Here is a 24594-nt window from a genome sequence, read left to right as displayed (position 1 = left end):
CTTCATATTACACTTCAACAACCCCATTTTCACCTCCCCTTTGAAAATACATTTTCCATCTAGAATTCTGAAAGGAAATCAAATTTTCTCAATTTGTACTTTTTTGGTTAGAAATCTTTGTTAAAATGGTTAAAGAGAAGCGTTGATTTTTGAATTAAATTCAGTTAAAGTGGCCATTTTGAACTAAAACAAACCATATTGAACCTTTTTCAAACTCTTTAAACGCCCTAAAAAAATATTGATGTAAAAATATGTCACTCATGCGGCTCAAATCCAATTTAAATACCTACCTACATTTTTTTTAAAGTCAAAGATTCCAAATTCACGTCGTGAAGACTGGACAGAATGTGTACGTACATGGTGTGGGATTTGTAATGCAAAATCGATAGCACAAATAGTATGGGACAATTGTGTGAAATTTTCGTTGACCTATTTTGTGACCATTTTCAAGTGTGGTGGAAAAGTTGAAAATAATGCATCTACACACACCCCCCAGCAGCACCCGCACAAAATAGGTAGCTCTTGTCGTGTTGTCTTTTACGAGCGATGAATAAAAATTAAATCCTAAAAAGAACTTTTTGTTCACGAGTTTCTTTTTTTTTAAGGAGGGTGGGGGTTACATTGGGGAAACCATGGGAAACCTTATGGGAAAAGATGAGAAAATGCAATTAAAGAGAAAAAAGAAAAGTTTTTCCGTCTCATTTTTGTAAAGACTTCTACTTGCCCTGCTTTATTTCCCACAGGAGGATAAAAGTTTTGCGAATCAAGAGTACGAAATAGATATGTGAATAAGGTACATAGTTCTATGTTGGAACATACACCATGATATAATCTAATTGACCCTTTTCTACAGTATTTCTCACAAAGTGGACACTACACACAATGGCCCTTCGTTATTATTGCCATGTACCTACTCTATATATGGTTTCAGTGGTAGAGTTGAAATTACACGAAAGTTCTTTTAAAAGGATAAAAACTTCAGCAGAAAAATTTATAGCAGGAATGAAGCCAGAAATTTATTAAAAATGTTTTGAGATTTTTTTTAAATATTGAAAATTTATGTTTCTTTCTAACTTTTGACATATTTTTACAGCTTGACGTATCTTTATTAACCCTTTATGGTTTTTTGGGTCATACGCTGACCCAAACGTGAAACATTTTATTTTTTCAATTATTTATTAATGTAATTGTTTTTCCATGTTACAAATGCATCAAATTCACGCATAAGGGGTCAAAGAAGACTTTCTGACTGAGAAAAGTCCTCTAAAAAAATTCATAGAATAAAAATTGCGATAAAAGAGCGCATGTTTCAATGTTTTTATGTTTCACGTTGGACGTTAAAGGGTTAACGTTTGACATATTTTCTAGACTTGTCATCGCTTTTCTAACGTTCAAAGGTTTTTTTTCCAACGTTTGACATAATGTTTTATAATCGCTTTTATAATGTTTTAAGGTTCTTTTTAAACGTTCGAAATATTATTATGCTTTTTGACGTCGTTTTTCTAACGTTTAATATATTTTTTTATTATTGACATTATCCTCTCTTAACGTTTAACGCTTCTTTTTTAACGTTGAAATTTTCTTTTCTAACGTTTGTCATAGTTTTCAAAGCAAGACGTTTTTTTCTTAACGTTTGACATACATTTTATAGATTTGAATTTTTTTTTAATTATTTGTCTTCTTTCTAACGTTTGAAAACTCTCTTAATTTTTTCTTAATTATTAATATTTTAACAAAACAAATTTCCTGCAAATTAATTGGACTTTATTTGTGTTGCCAATAAATTAAAATTGTTCTCAATAGAGCCTGAAGACGACAGTAAATTTATCGAAACGTCGCTGGAAAAACATGATTTAGTAAGATATTAGCGGAACATCACCAATTTAATCTAAATAATTTTGCAGCTCTGTTTATGTGAAATTTTGTAAAACTTTCAACCGTCCCGAAGGAATTATTCCCTATCACCTAACTACCATCTGTTTTATTGAGGCCTCCGCCCCCCGTTGCGTGTGTCCCAATTGAAGGGTTGGTCTTTAGTACAAGTACCCCCTGAGGGGTGTATTTAAGTGCGCCCGAAGAAGTCAATTACTGTAATTTGCATTTGGCACCCATATATAGCATGGATGCTGTGTAGCTTCAAATTAATGACCCACTGAGGTCCGTATCGTGGCATTTTACTTCCAAACACGGGGGTGGGTTGCCCAGCTGACGCAATGTGGCGCCCAAAACTAACGGCGAAAGGGATGTGAATTGTGGAACACGAAAATCTGCAGTGTTGGTGAACCCACCCCCATTGACGGGAAGGAGCGATGTGTATAGTGAGCCCCCTATATGTAGGTACACCCTCATTGAAAACCCCCATTATGAATGCACAAGTGCATGTGTGAAATTGCAGCATAAAAAGCTTCATTGCAGCACATTGTATCTCTTTGAGATTTCACCAAGGAAAATTAATTGAATTTCCTATGAGACTCAGAGGAATGTCCTGTATTTTGCAAACCTCTTCACGAAACTAAAGTGATGAAGTTTGCAAAGGAATTTTCGGGTAGGAATTTTACCATCCTACACCCCTATAGTTGCAAGAAAAACCACATATAAACATTTCACTTGCTATATAGACTTTGATACAAGGGGGGAGTCTCTATGGGGAACATTCCTTCTTTTTTTTCTTCAACTTTAATTGCTTTGCCTCTGTGAAAATGTGGTGCATTATGCATTTAAGGCATTTAACATACATTGAATTCCATGTTATTGTATTTCAAGTGTTTCGTAGAATTAATTTGCTAAAACAAACAAATACCCTAAATTAAAATTATGCTAAGCATCATAAATCTTTTTGGTCGGAATGTTGTGCAATATTTTCAAAAATTGCATTCTTTCTTAGAAATAACACAAATTAAGTTATTAATAAAAGTTACGTACCTACGGAATTTAATCAATAAATTCACAAATTACTTAACCTTTGGAATGCGGAGGCCTTGGTAGTTACGTAGAATGCGAAGGTGGGGTCGTTGAACGACCCCAAAAAGAAGGCCAATTTTCTCCAAAACTATACAACCTGGAGTTGTCGGGTTAGTGCCTATAGATTCCTTATATAGTCCTCTTGCCCCTTGCATCACAAATTCGCCACCCGGAAACACGCAGAAGAAGATATTAGGGAAAAACTTTTTTCACTCCTTTTTCACACTTTCTTCGTGAGAAATTTGCCACGAAGTTGACCGCGACTGCTATTTTTTTCACTCTTCCCCATCATTCCCCTCACTTCCCGCACCGTGATAAATGGCAATATTTCTCGAATATTCTTTATTGTTTTGCACACTTATATGCTTCTAATTATGTTTTATGTTGTTTATGTTACTTATTCGCGATAATTCTGACACTGAGAAGGTAAAGTGAGAAAGTAAACACAACCCTTCAACCCCCTTCAACCATATGATTTATGATGTGACTAACTTCATTCTGAGAAATTTTCCGCAGCATGGCCGTTACACCAATTTTTGAATTCCCTTCTTCTACATTTTCCTTAATAACTTTTCTTGTGGTGAACGGATTGCGCTGAAATTTTTACACAACCTCCTCAGATAACCAAGGAACTTATTTCCAAAAGATGGGAATGGTATCTTTTATATTTATGGAGATATAACACGAAATATAGCGCTGGGGTCGTTCAACGACCCCGCTCCGCATTCCAAGGGTTAAGGGAGGAAGTTCCTTACCTTCAGGTTTAAAAATATATAATTCTTTTGCACAAACATCTACCTTTCCCGAATGATTATGATGTATTTTCGGTACAAATTCTATCAAATATTTTGCATTTCAGTAGATTTTTTAACACGTAAAATATTAGTAAAAATATAAATAGAAATATTTGTGGAAAAAAACGAAAATTTTGTGGCCTGACGCGGGGGTAGAAATGAATTTAGGTTGGTGCTGTAATGCATCTTCCGGGGGCGTCGTGTTACAGCTTCCACCAAAATTTATTAATTGTGAAAAATTGAAAAGATTCTGTAAAATAAACGCAGAGATAATTCGAAATTCAAAATATTGAAAATAACTCAATAAAAAAAATGCAAATACTTATTTGTCCCAAAAATACACCCCTTTGTAGTAATTCATGATGAGACTAAAAATGCTACCAGAATTATATTTTTTAAGGTATAGGATCGAAGTTCATTAATAAAATAACCTAAAGTACATTATGCGAAATATTGGGAGCAACCAATTGGCACAGTATGAATTTTTTAATTCCTTAATTTTATCTATTCATGACTATAATTAGCGTTAGAATAAAAGGGAAAAGATTATAAATAATTTTCTTTTATATAATAAAAATTAGCTATAACTAAACAATTTTTCATTATTTGTTTGTAATTTATCTGTGGGAATAAAATTGCCTCTATATTTTTACTTTTCGACATGCGGGGGGCAATAAAAAATCGTGTTGTTGCGATATAAACCAACGAACTCGTGCAGACATTCCGTATTGCTTTCCATACAAAAATTTTCATGTACTTTTGCATCATTTTTTCCTCCATCAGCAGTTAAGGGGATGGGGTGGCGTCAAATGCTTTACACACCACCACCACCCACAATTGCTTCATTGTTTTTTATCCTCTACCTACGTACCCTGAGAGACTGGGTGGATTGGGGGTGGGACAAGGGGGGTGGGGGTGTGTTTGAAAGGTGGTGATTTCGGAGGAGGTTGTGGGGGTGGCGTGGGAAATGTATGCGAGACACGCAATGAGATTAATTGAAATGGGGAACTTTTAGTCACCTGCAGCGCGAGCTTCCTTGCATGCTTCGTACATGTCTTGCTTAATTTCCGGATTGTCGTCAGCGATTGTCTCACCCACGGTCACGAATCTCTCCACAGCGAGGTTCACAGCCTGACCCACCCGACCGATCGCCCGGAGGGTGCGTTCTGAGCTCACCGAGGGCGATCTTTCTGACCTATGCTGCACCAGCGTTGACACCTGTAAAATTAATCCAAAAAAAATCATTTTTATTACTTTAAAAATATTTAATTAAATTCTTTTGAATATTTTTAACATCAACCATAGGAAGGATTCCAACAAACTATTTCTCACAGTGTTGACGCACACCGGTGGGAGATGAAATTTGATTTTTCGAGTTGTTGAGCACATAACACTTTGGAGAAAATTTAGTGAATTGCTATGAGTGAGGTTTGGGTGAAGGATTCAATTAAATATATCTCATTTGCCGTGGTAGTACCTCATTTTCAACCCCAAATCCCATCATCCTATGGTTAAGCCTCCCACCCACACACCTGACCAACTTTCTCCACATAACGAGACTGATTATAAATAACAAAAGAGAAATTTCAGTTAATGCCATGTCTCATGGGAAAATTCCTACAGAGTCTGCAAAAATTTTCCTCCTCGTTATACCTTCTCTCTCTTCTTTTCTTCTTTTTTTTCGTTACCATCAGGACATAATTGCAAATTCGGCCTCTCTTTTATTATTATTTTCAAGGGATCTCATTAGTGATGAGTGCTAGACTTTATGCTTAGCGTGGATGGGGAGCTCGTTATTTTTTATTTAGGATAGAAAAATGGGAAAAGCGTACTCATTTTTTTCTATCCTAATTCGCATTTTTAAGGACATTTTATTCTTCCAAAGTAATTTTTGAAAAGATTAATAATTTTGCAAAAGAAAGAACCTTTTCAACGAATCGGCATAACAGTCAAAGAAAAATTCTTTAACACATCTAATTTTCAATGAAAATTCGAATAAATAGTTTCAAAATTAATTCACAACATTTCCCTCTCAAAAATGTATCCGTGACGCTATTTACAATGGAATAGAAGGTATTTTTCATTATAAGAATACTTGCATTTCTTAACAATATTCTTTGTGACAAGAAATGATATTGGAGGAGTTTCTCTCTGCAAATATCAATGGGGAACTTTCTGAGAAAATTCAATAAATTAAGCTGGATAACCTTGATGGGAAAGCTTATTGAAAGAGACTCCCAGAGACTCCCATTTAAAGGAATTTAATCGAAAAAAAATTTATTAATAAAATTGAGAAGAAATTGATTTATACTTGGAGCTTTCCTCTCGCTCTTTTCAACTTAATTTTGAAAGCTCTATTTCCCCGTAAATTCCAACACACCCCCAAAGTGAGAAGAAAGGAGCTGCTAGAAGGTCGTCTCCTTGCCAAATTCGTCGCTATTCAGACAAATTTCTGTGAGAGGGTATGGAATTTATGGGATTCCCAGCTTGGACTTTCTTTACTGCAGACACTCAATTGATGCTGGTCAGCAAAATATGCTCTCATCCTTCCAATATACATATGTATACATATATAGTCTGTGACATTCTGCACCAAAGAGGCCACAGCGTGTCCGTATATTTCTGACACACTCTCTTTCTCTACCCCAAAAACCATTTACCCACCCACATACACACCTTCCTTTCGGTATATTTGCTGAGCTTTCTTGAAGCGGAAAAGGCTGCTTTTTCCAGCAACGAAATCAATATTTGTTACCTTTCGTCGATGGAACAATTTATTGCGAAACACGGAATCTCTTTCCAAGAAGCCTCCCAATTTTCAACATTCAATTTTAAATTTACAAAATGTATTTGACTTCCATACCTACATTTATATACCAATATCACCGCTAAGCATACCTTCATGTCACGAATAAATGCATTTTCTTTTTCTTTTCCCATAAAACTCATCAAATTGTAGATGAGAAAAATTATAAAATCAATTCAGTACAACGTTTGTGATGCCTATAATGTAGGTAATGTATACCTATATCATTATATAAAATAAAAGAAGAAATTGAGGAAAATTATAAAAATTGGTAGTTATTTCTATACAACAGGGTGGCCAGCCGCTGCTCTCTAAGAGTGAAAAACTCTCGTGATAAACTTCCGAAGGCTTTTTGCTAGGAAAAAGTGAGGAAAACTTCACATGAGCATGATCCTTTAAGAAAAATAATGCATCCGTGATAAACTCCCGTAAAATTTTCCCAGTTTTCACGTTTCTTTTAAAGCGCTAAAATCTTCAGGAGTTTATCACGGGAGTTTTTCACTCTTAGAGAATTCATGCCCAGGAAATTAGGGCTTTATTTTAACCGCGAATAACTTTTGTTTGGATTGAGATATCTGAAAACTTCTGCCACAAAAAGATGCGTAAACTAAAAAAGTTTTATTTGCTTTTTATTTCAAGTCAATATCTTAAAAATTAAGGAAAATTAAGGAAAAATCATTTTAACAAATTTTTAATACTGTAGAAAAAGTTTACCCGGTTGGACTAAAGACTGTTATGCTATTTTTTTTTCTTTTATTCGGCAGAATTATTTTTTTATTATTACTTTCTTCTTCTTTTTTCTGTTTTCTCTTATTTTACAGATTTAGCTTCTCCTTCTATTTCTCACAGTGTATTATACTAGAAAATAAATGGAACATCGAGACAATAAAATCCCCTGAAGCATAAAAGATCATTCAGCATAAATGGCCTCTTTTTGTCCGACTTCTGTAGTTCAGAATATATTTTAAAAACAACAAAAAAAAGATTTAAAGGAGGAAGAAACAAAGAATTCTTCTTTGGTCACATTCATCGCATAAAATAGCTTTAGAGAGAAGCAACATGACGGCTGAAAGGAGAGAATTCTAATAAGACAGCAGGGAGAGATTGCGAATCACCCTCCTGGATTTATTGCTATATGTGGAAGTGGGTTCTGAGATAGTGGAATTATTTCCACCTCACAGGAGCTCCCCATCTTCTCTCACGGTCCATCATCAGTCATTTGAGGAAAGCACAAGAGAGAGACGTGTACCCTTCGTATCGTGAAAAGTCACCCCAAGATGCCTTCAGCAGCACACACACGTCACACTGTGTGTACCACCCCATGGAAGATTGGCCCCCGAAAAATCCTCCCTCGTGGATTTTCCTATGCTGCGGGAAAATTGAACGACTCAGACATTCTTGGAATTTCCCCGGAGCTTTTCTCCCTCGACGAATGCTTGTGAAATATTAAATCCCATCAATAATCACCCAAATTCCATTTCCTTTCACATAAACTCCACTTCAATATGCGGCTAAAGTGACGATTTATCGCACTTATAATTAAAATACAAGTGCGGCAAAATTTTTAATTAAATTTTCAATATTTTAGCATAAAAAACAAAAGTCCATTATATGGTGATAAATTGGGGTAATACAAATTATTTTCCCTTGATATTGACGCTTTTATTAAAATTAACATTGAAATTGAAAAAAAAGACTTTCCTTTAAAGCTTTTCCATACTTTAAAAACAATTGAGAAAAATCAACATATTGCTTCTTTACCTGTCTTCCATATGTTGTGGCCATTTTTCTTCTGAACTTCACAATTTTGGCTCTTCACTAAAACACCTCTTCACTTTTCATTCACAAAAAATCCCCAATTTCTTGCTGCACTTCACCATTTTATCATTTTTCATGCAAAATCACTCCATAATATCTAAAAATATTATATACTATTACATATATTTATATTCACAGAGAAGAGTCTCCCCTTGAAAGGATTTCGGAGGAATTTTATGCGGCAGCTTTTGACGTGAGTAGATACAATTTAAATGACTTGGAAAGTTTTACAAATTGAAAATTTTTGGAAGGGAATTTCAAGGATTTTCTAACTTTTTTTTAGATCGTAAAATATTTTAACACAGATAAAAAAAAGAATGTTGGTATTTACCAATAGAAGCAAATGACACCCCCCTGGCAATAAAATTATTAAGCTTTTATTGAAGGAGTTTATCCGTTTTTTGCATTGGTTGGAGAATCCCTCATTCGAGGAAGCATTCAGGATACGCGTAATCTTGTAGAGAATCAGTAAAAAAGACAAAAAGAGATTTCCTATTTTCCACTGGGAGAAGCAGGGAAGAGCCGATAAATGTCTTACCAAATATGCAAACAATGCATTTTTATTCCCTTTTAAAAGAATGAAGCATTATTGTATTGATGTTTCATCCATGATTTTTGACATGGTATTTTTTTCATCATAAAATAATAAATAAAATGATGACCTCATTGTTCTCATTTTTCGGACAATTTTTTCAAGAAATTTCCCAGGTGAATCTGATAGAAAAATAAAGTCTCTTTTTGACGATTTATGAATCAATTTCTTTCCTCTACAAGTTTACTCGTATCCAGATTCTTTCCGTGAAAAAGGGATTTGTCTATACAAAACAGAATAAACTCCTTTTAATGAGACATTTTTCTACTAAAATATTTTTTTTCCTTTTAACAAATTTAACATAAAAAAATTGTGCACGTCATCTCCTTCGCTCTTTGAAAGAAAAATCACCAACCACCCCCATTCCACTCACAAATTACGACACTTGTTGAGATTATTTTTCATACATATATATGTATGTATATTGGACATAGCATAGAGGTAAAATACAGAACAGAGGGAAATTATGGTGCAAATTTAAAATATCTGACCATTTGTTATGCTTTTACTTTTTATTTGAGTTTGTCATGAAGTAAAAAAAAAAGTTTTCCTTTCTGCCATTTCCACGTTATTATGGAGATTTTCATGATAAAACGAAATGATTTGCGGTATAAAAAAAAACGACGAAAGTTTTCAAATCGATAAAATGAAAAATGATTGCTTGTTCGTGTTGGTCGGTAAAAAGTCATTGTTTTCATTTTAAATATTCAATAAAATTGAATTCCATGAGTGAACAATATAATTAAGCTTTATGATCTGCATGATTGTATGAATAAAACAAAAATTCTCTATTTGGATAGGGCATTAATTTTCCACAATAATATTTTCCTCCCTTTATTCATATAAATTTATAATAAATAATACGATAAATTTTGCACGACAGACTAAGAGGCTTTCCAATAAAGTTTTCTGGAACTGTTGTATAAAATAAACAGAAAACAAGAAGGATGGTATAAGCTCATGTGTGAGATAAATCGATATTTCATGTATTTCTGAGCCCCTTCAGGATATAAAGAATGTGGGAAGAGGGACAAATTTTCTCTAAAGTTTTCCTCAACTTCACAAAATATATACATATGTATGTAGAAAATCTCTTGGGAGTATTCATTGTAAAGTTTCTCATGCGAAAACAAATATTCTGCAAAATCTCCTTAATCGACAAATCAGCAAAATTATTCAGCAAACGTCAATATATCTGCCATAACTTGTAAAAGTTTTCTATTCTATAATTGGAAAACTCAATGGAAGGAAAATATTTCAATATAACTTAGGAAAAATACACCGAAGAAGCTGAAGAAAGTTTACGGTGCAACTTGTATTACAGATATGAAACATTGGTGCTGATGTTTCAATGGTGAAAACTGACAAAGTATTTGCATGTTGTGACGCCATTTGCTTAACGATTTGAAACATTTTAAAAGTTAGATACGGTAAAAAAACAGTTTTCCCTTTAATAAACATTTTCCCTGTAAAATTAGAAATATGTTTCACCTCATGTTTCACAGTGAAAAAAATCGGGGCACGTATACGGACTAAAATGTGCGAGAAAAAGAGCCCACGGAAGTGCTGTGAAAGCCCACAAATCACATGTAAAACAATTGGATAATTGTTGCAAACACACATTGTACGGCGCCCACCCTGGGCTCCAACTAGACCCCATTGGAATTTCATTAGCAATGGGGTTTCTTGAATAAAAATCACCCAATGGTCAGCCGCTCCCTTTTGGTTCAATAAATGCGGTGGTATGAACATAACACACCCCACCGCATTTGCCGTTCCTATCATGATAAGATTTTCATGCCATGGCGATATTTATTGTGGAAATTTCTCAAGAAAACGAGGCGGAAATGGAATTTTATCGGGTTGTTTAGTGTCCACAGCCGCATTGTCAAATCCCCCTATACACACACACCCCCAATTCACCCCTAAGCCACAGAATTCAGACATAATTCAGGAAGCGAGTGATATATAGCATGGACAGTGGCTATAAAGTTTTTTTTTTCTTTTACATCTCTCTTAGAGATTATTGCTTCTATCCTGAATGAGTTTAAGTTGATTTTATTTTTCAAGGACTTTTTTTGTGAATTAGGGGAGACTGAGGCTTAAGCTTTTTTGCCTTTATGTGAGAAGTTTCAAAAATGTTTCAAAACTGTACAAAAGGTGTATAAAGAAGAAAATTTAAATAGTTTTTTATATATCGTCAGATTCTAATAAATTATAGGGGAGATTGTGGCTAAAAAGATTAACCTTTTCGCTTTTTTTTGGATCATACGTTGAAACATACAAAACATTGAAACATGCGCTCTTTTTTTATCACGTTTTTTATTCTATGGATGTTCTTAGGGCACATTTCTTTGTCAGAATGTCATCTTTGGCCTCTTCTGCGTTTTAAGGTTTTTCTAATTCGGAAAACTGATAAATAAAATAAAAAAAAATAGGAAAATAATATTTATCACATTTAAGTCTACGTGACCCAAAGGACGGGAATGGGTTAAATCCACAAAGAAAAAGCTAAAGACAATATTTTGAATGAGAAAAATTCTCTGAGAACACCTACAGATTGTGATAGAAATAGCACATGTTTCAATGTTTCCATATTTTATGCGGACACGAAAGGGTTAATGTTAAAAATTCAGAAATGTAATTAGTATGTGAAAAAAAGATATAAATTGTGTCTACAAAACACATTAAAAATATCCTAATTGATTGAACGATCTAAAAAATGCCATTTGGACACGAATGGGTTAATTTATTAACACAAAACTCTTAAAAAATTGAATAGGGTGTTAAATGATGCCAAAAAACGTCGTCGTTTTTGCAACAATTAATCCCAGATAAATTCGTTAATGTTTTGTGCAAAGCCTGGAGCCAGATGGCCCTTTTATCCTGCTTAAGCTCTTCTTCAAATACTTCTGGAGAAGTCGTTTAATCGTGTGGGATGAAGGCGAATGGCCACATAAGAACATGCGACGCATCGATAAATGCAAGAAGAGGTCTCGGCAATTTGTCAGGGATATTGGCTATAAAATTGGGTGGATTTATCTCGTCATATTTTCACCCTCTTACCCCCATATCTTGCTATCAAATTCGTGCAGCAGTGCTGTAATTGGGTGGTGCGGGAAGATGGTAAAGTGGCGAAAGAACGAAACGTGCCCATTATTCCGTTCATTTTTGCTATGAAACTATCTGTTAAAGTAATTTATCTCCCGCATCCGGGACTCAACACTGAATGCTTCAACATGGAGGGTGGTTTGAGTGGAAAATTCGTGGGAATTTAGCGGTAGTATGGGGGTGGTTGAGGGGGGTTTATAAATAAATTTTAGCTTTACGTAACTGGAAATCGACTATTTATGGACTATTGTGCCACACACCACCGTGTGTGCTTGTGAAATGACTTGCAGTCTGCGTTTCCGTTTCCGTGAGCTTCACGTCATATTACAAAATTTCGTCCATGCTTGCCTCCCTCTCCCCCATAGCATTCCTACCATATTTCTTCCCTCGCCATTCACTATATGTGATGTTTTTTTTTCTCCAAAATCTATCCTTTCAACACACCCCATCGTCCTATTTCTCTGTCTTTTTCCCGCCCTATATCATCATCATTTATATAAATACACTAAATAGCTGACACGAGGGCGTAGGAATTTACGAATGTAAAAAAAAATGACGACGCCTGATAAAAGATTTCGCTTTTGGCGCTTTTCATGGGTGAAATGTATCAATTTCACATAAAATTTCACGACTTTTGCTTTTCAAAGCTCGCGCATCGTCATTTGTGGCCATTTGTAGCGTAACGGAATGTTTCCCTCCATCCCTTCTGTTTTAGTTTTCCCCTCGCAATTTGGAATAGTTTTTCTTTACACCCACCCACCCCCTATACGCACTTGATGGTTTGAGTGGCTTTTGTTATACAAATGGGGTTGGTCATGGTCTCATGGCGTTTTTCATGATCGTCTTTTGTGTCTTATTGTTATTGTTTAGCGAGAAAAAAACGAGGAAATGTCACATTTTTCTTGTCAGTTTTTTTTTTGCACAATTTAGGGGATAATAAGTGATTGTCATGATGCTGCGTCAACTGGAAAATTCAGAAAATTAATCATAGATATATCATTCAAAGAGCTTTTCTTGGGTAACTACTTAATGTCAGTTATATATAATACAGTTTGTGACATTGAAATTTGACAACTGACCATTAACTGTCATATTTGGATCTGTCAAAAGTGTCATTAAAATACATACATAGACAGGGAATCGTGAACCTCTCAAGAAGATGTCTTTTGAGAAAGTAATGTCTTTTCATGGCTTTCACGGACTTCACGGAATAAATTTGTAATAAAAAGACCGAAAGTTTCACGCGGTCGGGAAAGGGTTAATAAAAAAAAGTATTTTTTAAACCGATGTAAGAATTTAACGAAAATTTAAGAAAAATCCTTTTTTCTGGTTAGTATTGAAGGAAAAATGTACTGGTAAGCTGACCAAGCTTACGGGAGCTGTGTTTCTTTCAGTGTACCAATTTTGTGAGAGCAAACTAGAACGCGAATTAATTTAAATACGCGCAAAGTCGGGAAAAGTTGAAGTCATACCCTAAGAAATGTTTGGAAGGCCATATCTCGAGAACGGATCCATAGATTTTCATAAATTATTTTTTGTTTGAAAGGTCTTGAAGTCAGCTATAACATATCGAAAAATGAAAAAAATTTATGTCGCCATTTTCGAAAAATTCGAGTTCGAAATTTTCGAAAACTTTGTTTTTGACTTTAGTGCCTCTTGCGGTCATTTCTCGAAGTTGCAATGTTCTAGACATTTGTAGGGTTTCTCGAAACCTTTCATTTGCGCTTGAGTTGATCAAGATCGGACTTGTAGAACCCGAGATATGACATGCCAAATTTGGAAGGCTATATCTCGAGAACGGATCCATAGATTTTCTTCATTTTTGGCATGAAGCTAGATAATATGGTCAGCTACAACATATCAAAAAATGAAGAAAATTTATGTCGCCGTTTTCGAGATATTCATCGAAAACTCATCGAAAAATTTGTTTTTGATTTTTGGCCCCCTAGCGGTCACTTTTGAAACTTCGGATGTTCTAGAGAGTTGTAGGGTTTGCTGAGATCTTTCATTTGACCCCGAATTGATCAAAATCGGTCAAGCCGTTTTCGAGTTATGGTCGATTTTCGATGAAAAATTGTGGCGGCCATATTGACTAAACGGCTTGACCGATTTTCGAAAATGAGATATCGTTGGAAAGCTCTTGATGGCCCCTACAACATATCAAAATTTCAGCCCTCTAGCTATAATAGCGGCTGAGATGTAGCGAAAACAAAATTTTGAGGTTATTCAAAATGGCGGACGGGGGGGTGGGGGGTTAAAATTTACGTCATAATCGGACGTCTTCCAGTCGACTTTTAAACTTTGCCGTTTACCGCAAGTCTCTATCTATCACCGTTCTCTTGCAATTAGGCGATAGGTTCCGGCCGGACGGCCGGCCGGAAAAATTTTTTTTTGGCGCATACGTTTTTTGGAATGTGGGGACCCTAATTCGTGCTCATCCCAAGTTTGAGCCCGATCTGACGACTTTCGATTTTGCTCGGTACACAAAAGCTGTGTCTGAAAGAAACACAGCTAAAAATAATATTCTACATTTTCACTGAACAAAAATCAATGAAAAAAAAACGAGAAAATTTAAACAAGATGAAATTTAAGCTAATTTCTTCTTATCAAAATAGTTACATAAACTTTGTTCAAAAGAACTTTGCACTAAGACTGTCATTTTATAAAATTAAACTCGTTAGCATTTTAATAAATAAGAAGAAGAATTACAAGTTCTCTCTTATTGGTCGAAGAATATAATCAGAGATTTTATTGGTTGATTCGGTTGATTCTCATAAAAAAAAACTTTCTCCAGTTTTAGTGCAAAGTTATTTTGAACAATTTATATTTACTTTGTGAGATATTTTATTTGATAAATATTTCTTCAACTTCTTCAATGTATTTTATGCTACTCTTTTGATAAATCCCCCAATTAGGCTCCCCTTATGTTAAGTATTCTCGACAGTCATCCTAGGGAATATCTTATGCTATATAGTCTAGCCAAACAACCACATGATTGTGGAGTGGATATATAGCTTTACATGTCCATGCGCCATCCCCCCTCCCCCGCTATTCCCTCCTTTATTTTTCTGGCTTTCTAGGAAAAATAGCGGTCAGGCGTGACACGAGGAAAAAGAGGAGATATTGCTAATGAGGGTAAATGGTGGTGCTTGCCATCCATGACTGATGGAATGGATTGAGAGTCCGTCACTGTCAAAATCCACCCAATGTAGCCACCACAAGAGAAGCTTCTTTGCAGAGTCAAACATGGAAAGCATGTAATACCTCAAACCCCTTTGGGACGTCTTCTGTGGTCGCGTGGGGGAATGGTGGTAGATCTCACGATGGTGAAAGTAAAAGTCACGAGAAAATGGAAATTCGATACTTTTCTCCCACAGCATGTTGAATTAAAGGAGTGTGGGAGCTCGAGGGAGACAGGAGGTGTTCAACAGGGCGAAAGGATGGATGATTTCGGGTGAACAAGATACGAGGCAAGAAGAACTTTTATGTATATAGCATACCCACCCAGGTCTTGACGCCATTGTGATGGTACCATTCACAAAAGAGGTTAATCTGACATGCTAAGAAGATAATTCAATAATAGAGTTTGAATTTGTGTGCCAATTGAATTTGTTGCGTCACACCTTCCGTCGCCATTCCCTTTTTCCCACACAAAAAGGTTTCTCGCGCAAAAAAAATCCACATATTCAACCACATGGAATATATTCTCACGATGAATTAACAAATGGATGGAATACCCTCCTTCCCATTCTATGTTTTTTATTTTATTTTATTCTACAACCCCACATATTGTTTATTGTTTACACGTACACGAGATATTTTGCAGGATGGCAAAGAATATTGCAAAAATGGAGATTCAGGAGGATTTCCTGCAAATCCCATCATCAGATTTGTTTTCTGCAACAAAATCCCCCCTAATCAATTTTCTCGCACGAGTCTGGAAAAATATGTTACAAGACTTTTGTGTGGTGATTTTTTTATGCTTACAAGAATAAAATGCTTTATGCGCAATATATATGACTGTCTTTGTACTCAAAGGATTTAGTAGTTTGTTTATCAATTTTGTTTTAAAATCAGAAACTCTGTTAACCCTTTCACGTCCGCATAACACATTGAAACATTAAAACATTCGATCTTTTCACAACGATTTTTATTTTATGGACGCTCTTGACGCTCTTAGAAGACATTTCTCAATTAGAACGTCTTCTTTGGGCTCATTTACGCTAATTTAATGCATTTCTATCTCTAGAAAACAATAAAATTTATTAAAATTCCATAAAATCTAATGTTTCACGTTTTGCTCTACGTATAACCTAAAAAATGCGAAAGGGGTAAATTGGATAAATTAATTTCCGTAGAGTCTCTATAAAAGACTCTACGAAAGTTAAAAGTTTTCTGCGAATTTAAGAAAAACCTACATGACCCCAGTCTACAAAGTGGAGCCCTGTGTTATAAAAAGTTTCAAACAAACTCAGAAAAAAAAGATTTTTTTTGCATCTCTCATAGCAAAGTTTATGCAAAAATTTTCTTTGACAGAGTTATGTTATTTTCTGGTAATTGATTTCTATAGAAAAGATGATTAAAAAGCCATATAATGCTTTTGAAAGTTTTCGAGAGCATTAAAGAACATTGAATACTTTATTAAAAGTTTCTTTTACTCCACATTTTGACCTTCTCGTTAGTATACAACTTGCAAAAAGTTAATAATAAATCTCTTAAAGGGAACTAAAAGTTCCATTTTGCGGGAAGTTACATAATTTTCTTAGAATTTTCCTTTAAATACTTATATTTTTTTAATCTCTTCCCTTTGTGGTTTTCGGAGCTTTTTAAACTGATATGTATTTTTAGTTCATGCGAAGAAAAGCTTTCCGCCACTATGGTCAGATGCTGAACGTTTCCTGGTACTGCAGAACAATTTTACTTCATTCCCCGAATTTACTTTTGCTCAATATTTCACTCATTCATATAGTAAAATTCATAAAGAGGGTTTTCCAGGGAAGAATTTATTAATATTAGTCAGAAATGTAATTTTCAAGGTCAAATTTCGCCTAATTCATGATTGCCAGCATTATCTGGTGGCAAATTTTAGCAAGATTCAAATTTGATAATTTTTTTATCATTAAAACAGAGAAGATTTCCTTCCCGTTTTAATTTTTTCCTTCATCGTGAATTTCTTTGTGCAGGCACATTCATTAAATAATTGATTTCAAGAACAAGAAAATTACATTTTACCTGTAAAATGTGTCAAATTATCTGCATAAAATGTCACATTATGTCACCTATGGGCTTCAAACCAACCCCTATACTCATTTAATATTTAACTTATCAATAAACCAAACCCTTATACCCACCCACTGGTAGCTTTACTATATACCCGGAAATAAGGGAGAACTTCTGTTGTCGTTTACTTCGCATAAAGCATATATAGAGAATACTAAATAATTGTTGCAGAGCTCTAAATAAAATTTTATTCCTTCCACCATTAGCGTTATGGCTAAAGCTATAAAAATTTCTCATGCGGTGGCATTATTTTGTAATGCTTATGCTCCTAGGCATGTTAGTTCCATTTGCATTTTTCACCGCCAATTTTGGGAAAAAATTTTAATGATTTTTTTTGAGAAGTAGAAACTAATAAATACTCATACAAAGTTTAAGTTTGATCTAGAGATTGCTGAACAGTTTTTTTTTCCAAGAATCACAGTTGCACGTAGAAAATAATGTTTCATTCTTCATGTTTCATAGACGCACTCGAAGCACACATGAAACAAAGAGCCAGCCTTCCGAGTAGAACTATCCTAAGTGGATTATTTTCATTTTAATGCTGCATTTCCAAGTCATTTCTTTAATATTTTTTCAGAACTATAAAAAGCTTATGGCTTTGCAAATTTACCTGAAAATCAGATAAATTATCCAATTTTGGTGTTTTATTAAATCTTGCAGAGAAGCTTCTATTCTTTCTTAAGTTAGTTATCTTCGAATGGATATATCGCCCCATAGTTATGTATAGAATTTAATTTAATCTAGAACATAATAGAGAATTTGTTATCTCACTAAAAGCTCTCTATCCACAGGAATGGGCTAAGAGAAATTTTTGGTGAGTTTGTGGGTTCCTTTATATGGAGTTTATGACTTTGTCACTGACATTTTTGGCCGCAAATATTTTCTCCCTTTCAGTGGGTGGGATACCGAGCGTCTTTGTGTGTGCTATTTTTGGGGAAAATTGCACGAGCAAATGGTTAGTGGTTTTTTTTCTTCTTTTTACTGGGGGCTTGCCACCCTCATGACGGAGAAAAGATATACGGTGTGTGCATGAAAAATGGGAAAAGGCAGTCATATGAAAAAATCACTCCATAAACCAAACCCCTTTCATACACACACAAATACACCCCTGAGCCCTTTTAGCTATATATGTATGTGTCGCGCTTTAAGCTCGCCAAAAGCTGCCGACGTGGGAGACTACTTGGGGTGGGTTTTTTCATCTTCTCGCAGATCACAAAGGTGAATCCACAGATTGAGAGACAGAGAGAATTTTTCACATTTTCAATTAGACCTTTCACTCACACATTTTTCCATCAATTTCATGCACTTTTCTTCACTATACTTTCTTCAACCCCCACAAATTCACCACCACAGTGCCCTTCACCAAAAATTATGTGAAAAAAGAAAGTAGAGAAAGCTCCAGAATCCACTAAAATGGAGCCTGTAGGGGAATTTTTTTTGTGATATTTGATATAAATATAAATCCCCGCGTGATGTGGAGTGGAAAATCCGCACAGTAGTGAATTCCAGGTGTTCGGGGGGAGGAAGAAATCAAAGCAGGAGCACTGCCTGAGGGTGAATACTGTACACAAATTTATTAATTAAACTGCAATCGGTGACGGATAGAGCGACGCGATCGGAAGACAGTGTGCAACTGGAAGAAAATTTCGCTCTATGCTATCAGCAGCCCCGGACAATGTTGGGGGTGCTCCTATGGTGGGGGAAAATGATGGTGGAAAAGCTTCGACAAAATTTCCCCAGGCTCCAAGGGGTGCGCATCCTTATTTCTCTCATTTTCCCTTCGAAAAGCTTACCCTATATATGTAGTACTCAATGGTTAATAGGGAAATTCCTCACAGGAGCTTCAGGGGATAAATTAATTTACAAAGAGATTTAATTAATTGTTTATCACTCCTAAAGATAAAGCTTAAAAAATCTTTTAAAAAATATTCAAAAGAAAATTAATTTGTCTCTCAATCAGATTTTCTGCTATTTTCCCGAGAAAACATTGAGGGCTTACGAAGACTGCGGTAGATGTAGTAAGAATTAGGGGAGTATAGGGTTGAGTTACTGAGAGAAGTTTGAATTTTAATTTAAACGTGTAAAATTATTTCCCAAAAATTGTTTAAGTAATCTATTTAATTAAAAATAAAAAAATGCTTTGAACTGCTAATTAAATTAAATTGAGACTCAAAAATTGTCTAAATCAGACTCGAATGTCTAATTGAGACTCAAAAAAAAAACATCAAATATCAATTCAAAAAATCCCTCAAATTTTTGAGGAAGAACTAGCGAGCATAAGAAGAAGGATTTTGCCCGCTATGCTGCTCCATAATGTGGCAATTTGCCGAATACTCCGTGAGATGGTGGTCAAATATCTCTGGGACGTAAATCCCCCACCTACCTGCTTATAGAGAAAAAGGGGAAGGTAGTCTTGGTGATTTCATTGCTCCCAGAGCTGGAGCGCCACGGAGAGTTCTTTGTGTGACGCGTGAGAGGAGCTCTCCCCACCCCCCCGCGGAATCCAATCAATATCGAACCCAGGAGTTCCCGTCGCAAGGGACGCCGTGGTGCAACAGTTTGGTAGTCTCTTCGTATGCCACCCATATGGATCGCATGCGCGCTCTTTTCCACCCATCCTCGCGTACTCACTGTGTGAACCCACCCCCGCGTGCGCCACCAGTCGAGGAGAAACTATTTTGTTGTAGTTTTAGCACCACGTGGACCTCTCGAGATGGCAATCACAGTGTGTGGTGGGTTACACCAGCTGGTGCGGTGTCCGGAGGATGGGGGCACAGCGGCGTGCTTAAAAATAGTCACAGACTGGCGGTTGGAAGAAAATGGGCAATGAGGGCAATGAGGGACGGGCAGTGCGGTTTCATCTAGATGCGAGATAATTAATTCTCATCCAATTGAAAATCAATTCCGCTAATTAATTCTCTATATAAACCCCCCGAAGCGGGATTAGTTTCAAAGTCTCACCCCGCCTTGGAGTATCCAATTAGGAATTTCTGCGGAGGTGTGCTCAAGGAGACATTCTGCCGCCAAGGCTTTTCTCCATGTAACAAATGACGATAGTATAGATAGAGCATAATCCTGCATAGGATTTAAAGTTTCTTGAATATTTTTTTCTAAGGGAGAATGTGTTTTACTTTCAATTAATTAAACTAGAAAGGAGATGAAAAAATAAATTATCGTTTTTTAAATAATTATTTAGTTATTTTAAACTAATGCAGAATTTAAATATATTTTTTTAAGTAAAAAACAAGATTTCTTAACGTTTCTTTTCTGACATTTCACATTTCTTTAATATTTTATGCTCTTTTTTCTAACGTTTGTTGTTTTTTTTATATTATCTAACGTCTGAAGTTTGACGTTTCTTTTCCAAACATTTGTTTTTTTTTTGTTTTTGCAATATATCGAGTTTTTTCAAATATTTGACTTCTTTCTCTATTTCTCAACGTTAGAGAACGCGTTATTCTATCAATCCGTTTTTGACAATAGACTTATAATGTTTGACGTTTTTCTTCTACCGTTCATTGTTTCTTCTCTAACGGTAGATATTACTTTCAAATATTTGACGTTTTAAGTTTGACATTCCTGTTTCTAACGTTTGACGTTTCGTCTCAAACCTTCAACGTTTCTTTAGCAGAATTTGATGCCTTTTATTATATTGCGGAATTTCTTTCCAAACCTTTGACATTTTATTTCTAACGTTTAAATTTTTTGTCATTTTTTTACGTGTAATTTATAATTTAGAAATATTTTTTTTGCATTAAAAGATAAATTAAAACTATATAAACTCTTACTGTATTTAAGCACTCAAACACTCTCTGACTATGTCCACTACGTCAATGGTGTAATAGAGAATATTTTTTACGTGACGTGTCTGACGTGTAATAAATTAATCCCGTCAAAAAGACCTAACCCGGCTGGCCCATTCACCCATCACATTTTTTTACGTTAGAATGATATTTTACTAGCTGATCAGATTAATCTAAAATCTAATAAGATGATCAACTCAATTTTCTCTCTCTATAGCGCGTGAAGCTCAACAAACGGCAACAAAAATAAATCCATGTCGGATAATTTGAAAACTTTTAGATGAGGGAAGCAAATGTCAAGATTGCGGTTCAATATTTGTGGCTATTTGTCGTTTTTTCCTCAACCACAAATCATATAAACCATTTTCCATTTAACTGAATCAATTTTCCGCGACAGAGATCGACACTCTATCACCATCACTGACACTATTTGGTAAATAAACATTTTCAAAGGAATTTCCTCACGACGCGCCTTGCGTCATAAATCATTTTTCTTTGGCAGGGAAGTTGTGTAGATTTAAATATATTTCTATAGTTTTTATATTATTTACTTCATTGAAAAATTCCAAATGAATTTTCTTACCTGTTTTATGAGCGGCAGGAGGGTCCTTTCAATTGATTTCACTTTTATCACGAGCTCTTGGCTCTTCTTGGTCGCCATCGCGATGAAAACTGTGTGGAGCCGAAGTCGATCTCCACACACACAGAATAATGGATGATCAAGTGATCACTATGGCGGAAAAGTCACGACTGACGAACAGTTTTTTCGTGAAAAATCTCTCTGCAGCTTCGGGAGGAAAATGCGTGCGGGAAAATACAGCATAACATCCATGCAGTCGTCGCACGAATATTTTCGACATTGACTTGGCGCATTCGAGTGTTGTCGCGTGACGTAATCTTTGGACTTTTTACCACGATTAATCCGGAGGAGACCCCAACCCAACTAACATGGGGAAAAGTGTTTGAAAATTCGCCCACGAAAATAGCAATAAAGTCCAGAAATAGAACATCGAGGCAAAGTGAGTTTATGCTTTATGCTTTCTTTCAAGCACATTTTGTGAATTTTTAACATTCACAAAGCTCACCCAACTGCATCAATTGTCCCCCAAAAGCTCAATTGAATCTACACAAACTTCAAATGGAAAGCTCTTTCAAATAAACCATCCAGGCGTTATTGTCTAAATTCAACACAATACATAATGACTTGTATGTATTCATGAATTTCAATTGATATGGAAAACTATGTAGGTATATATGTACATATGGGTATATATATGCATATTAGGCCAGCGGAGATGTAAAATAACCTAAAATAAATTCTGATAAAGCCAAATTTTGCACGATTTGATTCATAAAATTATAAGCAACATTTTTATGTTCATAAGCATACTCTAAAACGTGTGCTAATTTCAGAAGATGAGTTTTAATATTTCCATACATTTTTCACATAAGAATCCATTTTTTGAACAGGTGGCGCCGCGAGTAGTTCAACGAAGAAGTTCAATTTAACATTTAAGGCAAAGTAAATATTTACCTTTTTTATTTTTGTATTGGCATCTGCTCTGTACGTCCAGAATACGTGTGTTTTCGGTGGTGCCCCACGCTTTGGGCGGGCAAGCAGTCTCAAGCGCGTCTGTGAGATTGTCATTGCCCACCGGAACGCTTGAAAATGATGACCTCTCCGGATTCACGATTGATTAATCTGCTTCAGGATTTATTTAAGTTTGTCCTTTTCAAACCAGAATTCAATAATTTGGTGAACGTTGTGACTGATAGGGAGCTTCAAGGATCCAATATTATTTTGCAGATAGACATTGCCAAGAAAATTCAAAGCCAGCCGGCGCACCCTCTTTCTGATGTATCCATGCCACCCTCGAGCTCATAGGACATATCACAGACTGAATTCAATGCCACTCGAAGATAAATTTGTTTATCATCGTCATCTTCACCTGACGAATCCATTGTAAATTGAGTTACAAGAACAATTAAAAGAAAAAACACACATTGTCTTGCCCGAAACCAGGATCTCAATCAAGCGTTCCGGTGGACAATGACAATCTCACAGACGCGCTTGAGACTGCTTGCCCGCCCAAAGCGTGGGGCACCACCGAAAACACACGTATTCTGGACGTACAGAGCAGATGCCAATACTAAAATAAAAAAGGTAAATATTTACTTTGCCTTAAATGTTAAATTGAACTTCTTCGTTGAACTACTCGCGGCGCCACCTGTTCAAAAAATGGATTCTTATGTGAAAAATGTATGGAAATATTAAAACTCATCTTCTGAAATTAGCACACGTTTTAGAGTATGCTTATGAACATAAAAAATATTGCTTATAATTTTATGAATCAAATCGTGCAAAATTTGGCTTTATCAGAATTTATTTTAGGTTTGGGGTCATTTTCCGCTAATTCTACTGGCCTATATCGGTATATGTATTTAGGGGCTAAGAATAGCGTTGCTCTTCTTTGTTTTGCAGCGTATTTCTCATGCGAAACTCTTGGGGGTGTTTTTCCAATTTTCCAACACCAACACACACACATACTTTAGCGACTTCTCAAGAAACTTTTCTTTGTTTTTGCATAATAAATATTTAACTTGAACGTTATGTACACAATGTTGTTCTAGTTCTAGGAAAATTGATTAGAAATATGGTCGATATTGTTGAATTGATATTTTAATTAAAAGTTTCAAAGAATCGTCTTAAAGCTTACAAAATTGAGAAATAAAATAAATATTTTAATGAAAAAAAACTTTTAGATAAATTGATCGAATTTTTCGGAACTTTAATTTAATTCTTTACCAAAGAAACATATATAATTAAAATAAAATATTGATTTTGATTGTTTAGTGCATTTTGTGATAAAAATTCACATTTTTTCCTGATTAAAAGATTTTCTTGATTAAAATTAAACATTGGGTTCGATTCTGATTAAAATCTTTTCGTTTTTAGCAACTTAAAGAACTTTAAAGTTGTTATAAGATTTTGACAGTTGATGTTGTGAAAAGAAAATTATAGAATCAGTCTGAGAGATCTTAAAAGCACTCTGAAAAAACAATTTTCTTTAAAAAAAATACGATTAAAGACATAGTGTCAAAATCATATAAGATTTTTCTCAGAATACCAAAAATCTTATAACTTATGAATTGTAAGAAAAGATTCTTATCAGAATCTACCCCATTCTCTTGACAAATGAAAATTAAATCAACAAAAGATTTTTGCAACATTTTTAAGCCAGATTTGAATGTATAAAAAGCATAAAAATTACATAACGTTTTTTTATTTGTTCACAAAAGTTGAAAGGATTTAATTAAAGATGGAGTTTAGAACTTCTGGTTAAAGAATTTTCTGGTTAATTTTGAAGTCAAACTTCGGTGAAATTTCTAAAGAATTTCTGGACCAATCTGAATTGTAAATGCAGAAGA

At 35.0% G+C, this 24594-nt stretch overlaps 1 protein-coding gene across 3 annotated transcripts in view; it reads right to left on the bottom strand.

Moving 5' to 3' along the window:
- The window catches only part of LOC129795849 (alpha-catulin), a 140868-nt gene extending 118972 nt beyond the window's left edge, over window positions 1-21896 (bottom strand). For 2 of the 3 annotated variants that reach the window (XM_055837363.1, XM_055837364.1), the window contains exons 1-2: window positions 21749-21896; window positions 4775-4973 (exon numbers count right to left, since the gene is read on the bottom strand). In XM_055837363.1, coding sequence (XP_055693338.1) covers window positions 4775-4973; window positions 21749-21826 — 277 coding nt within the window. In that variant the 5' untranslated portion in view covers window positions 21827-21896. Of the gene's footprint in view, window positions 1-4774; window positions 4974-8322; window positions 8477-18632; window positions 18998-21748 lie in introns of those variants that run through there. The other variant, XR_008751156.1, reaches the window with a different exon arrangement.
- Between the last annotated feature and the right edge of the window lie 2698 nt (window positions 21897-24594).

Source organism: Lutzomyia longipalpis, chromosome 4 (assembly GCF_024334085.1).
Source record: "Lutzomyia longipalpis isolate SR_M1_2022 chromosome 4, ASM2433408v1".
Classification (NCBI taxonomy): domain Eukaryota; kingdom Metazoa; phylum Arthropoda; class Insecta; order Diptera; family Psychodidae; genus Lutzomyia; species Lutzomyia longipalpis.
The sequence above is the reverse complement of the archived record's forward strand: the minus strand, read 5'-3'. Positions and strand labels throughout refer to the sequence as shown.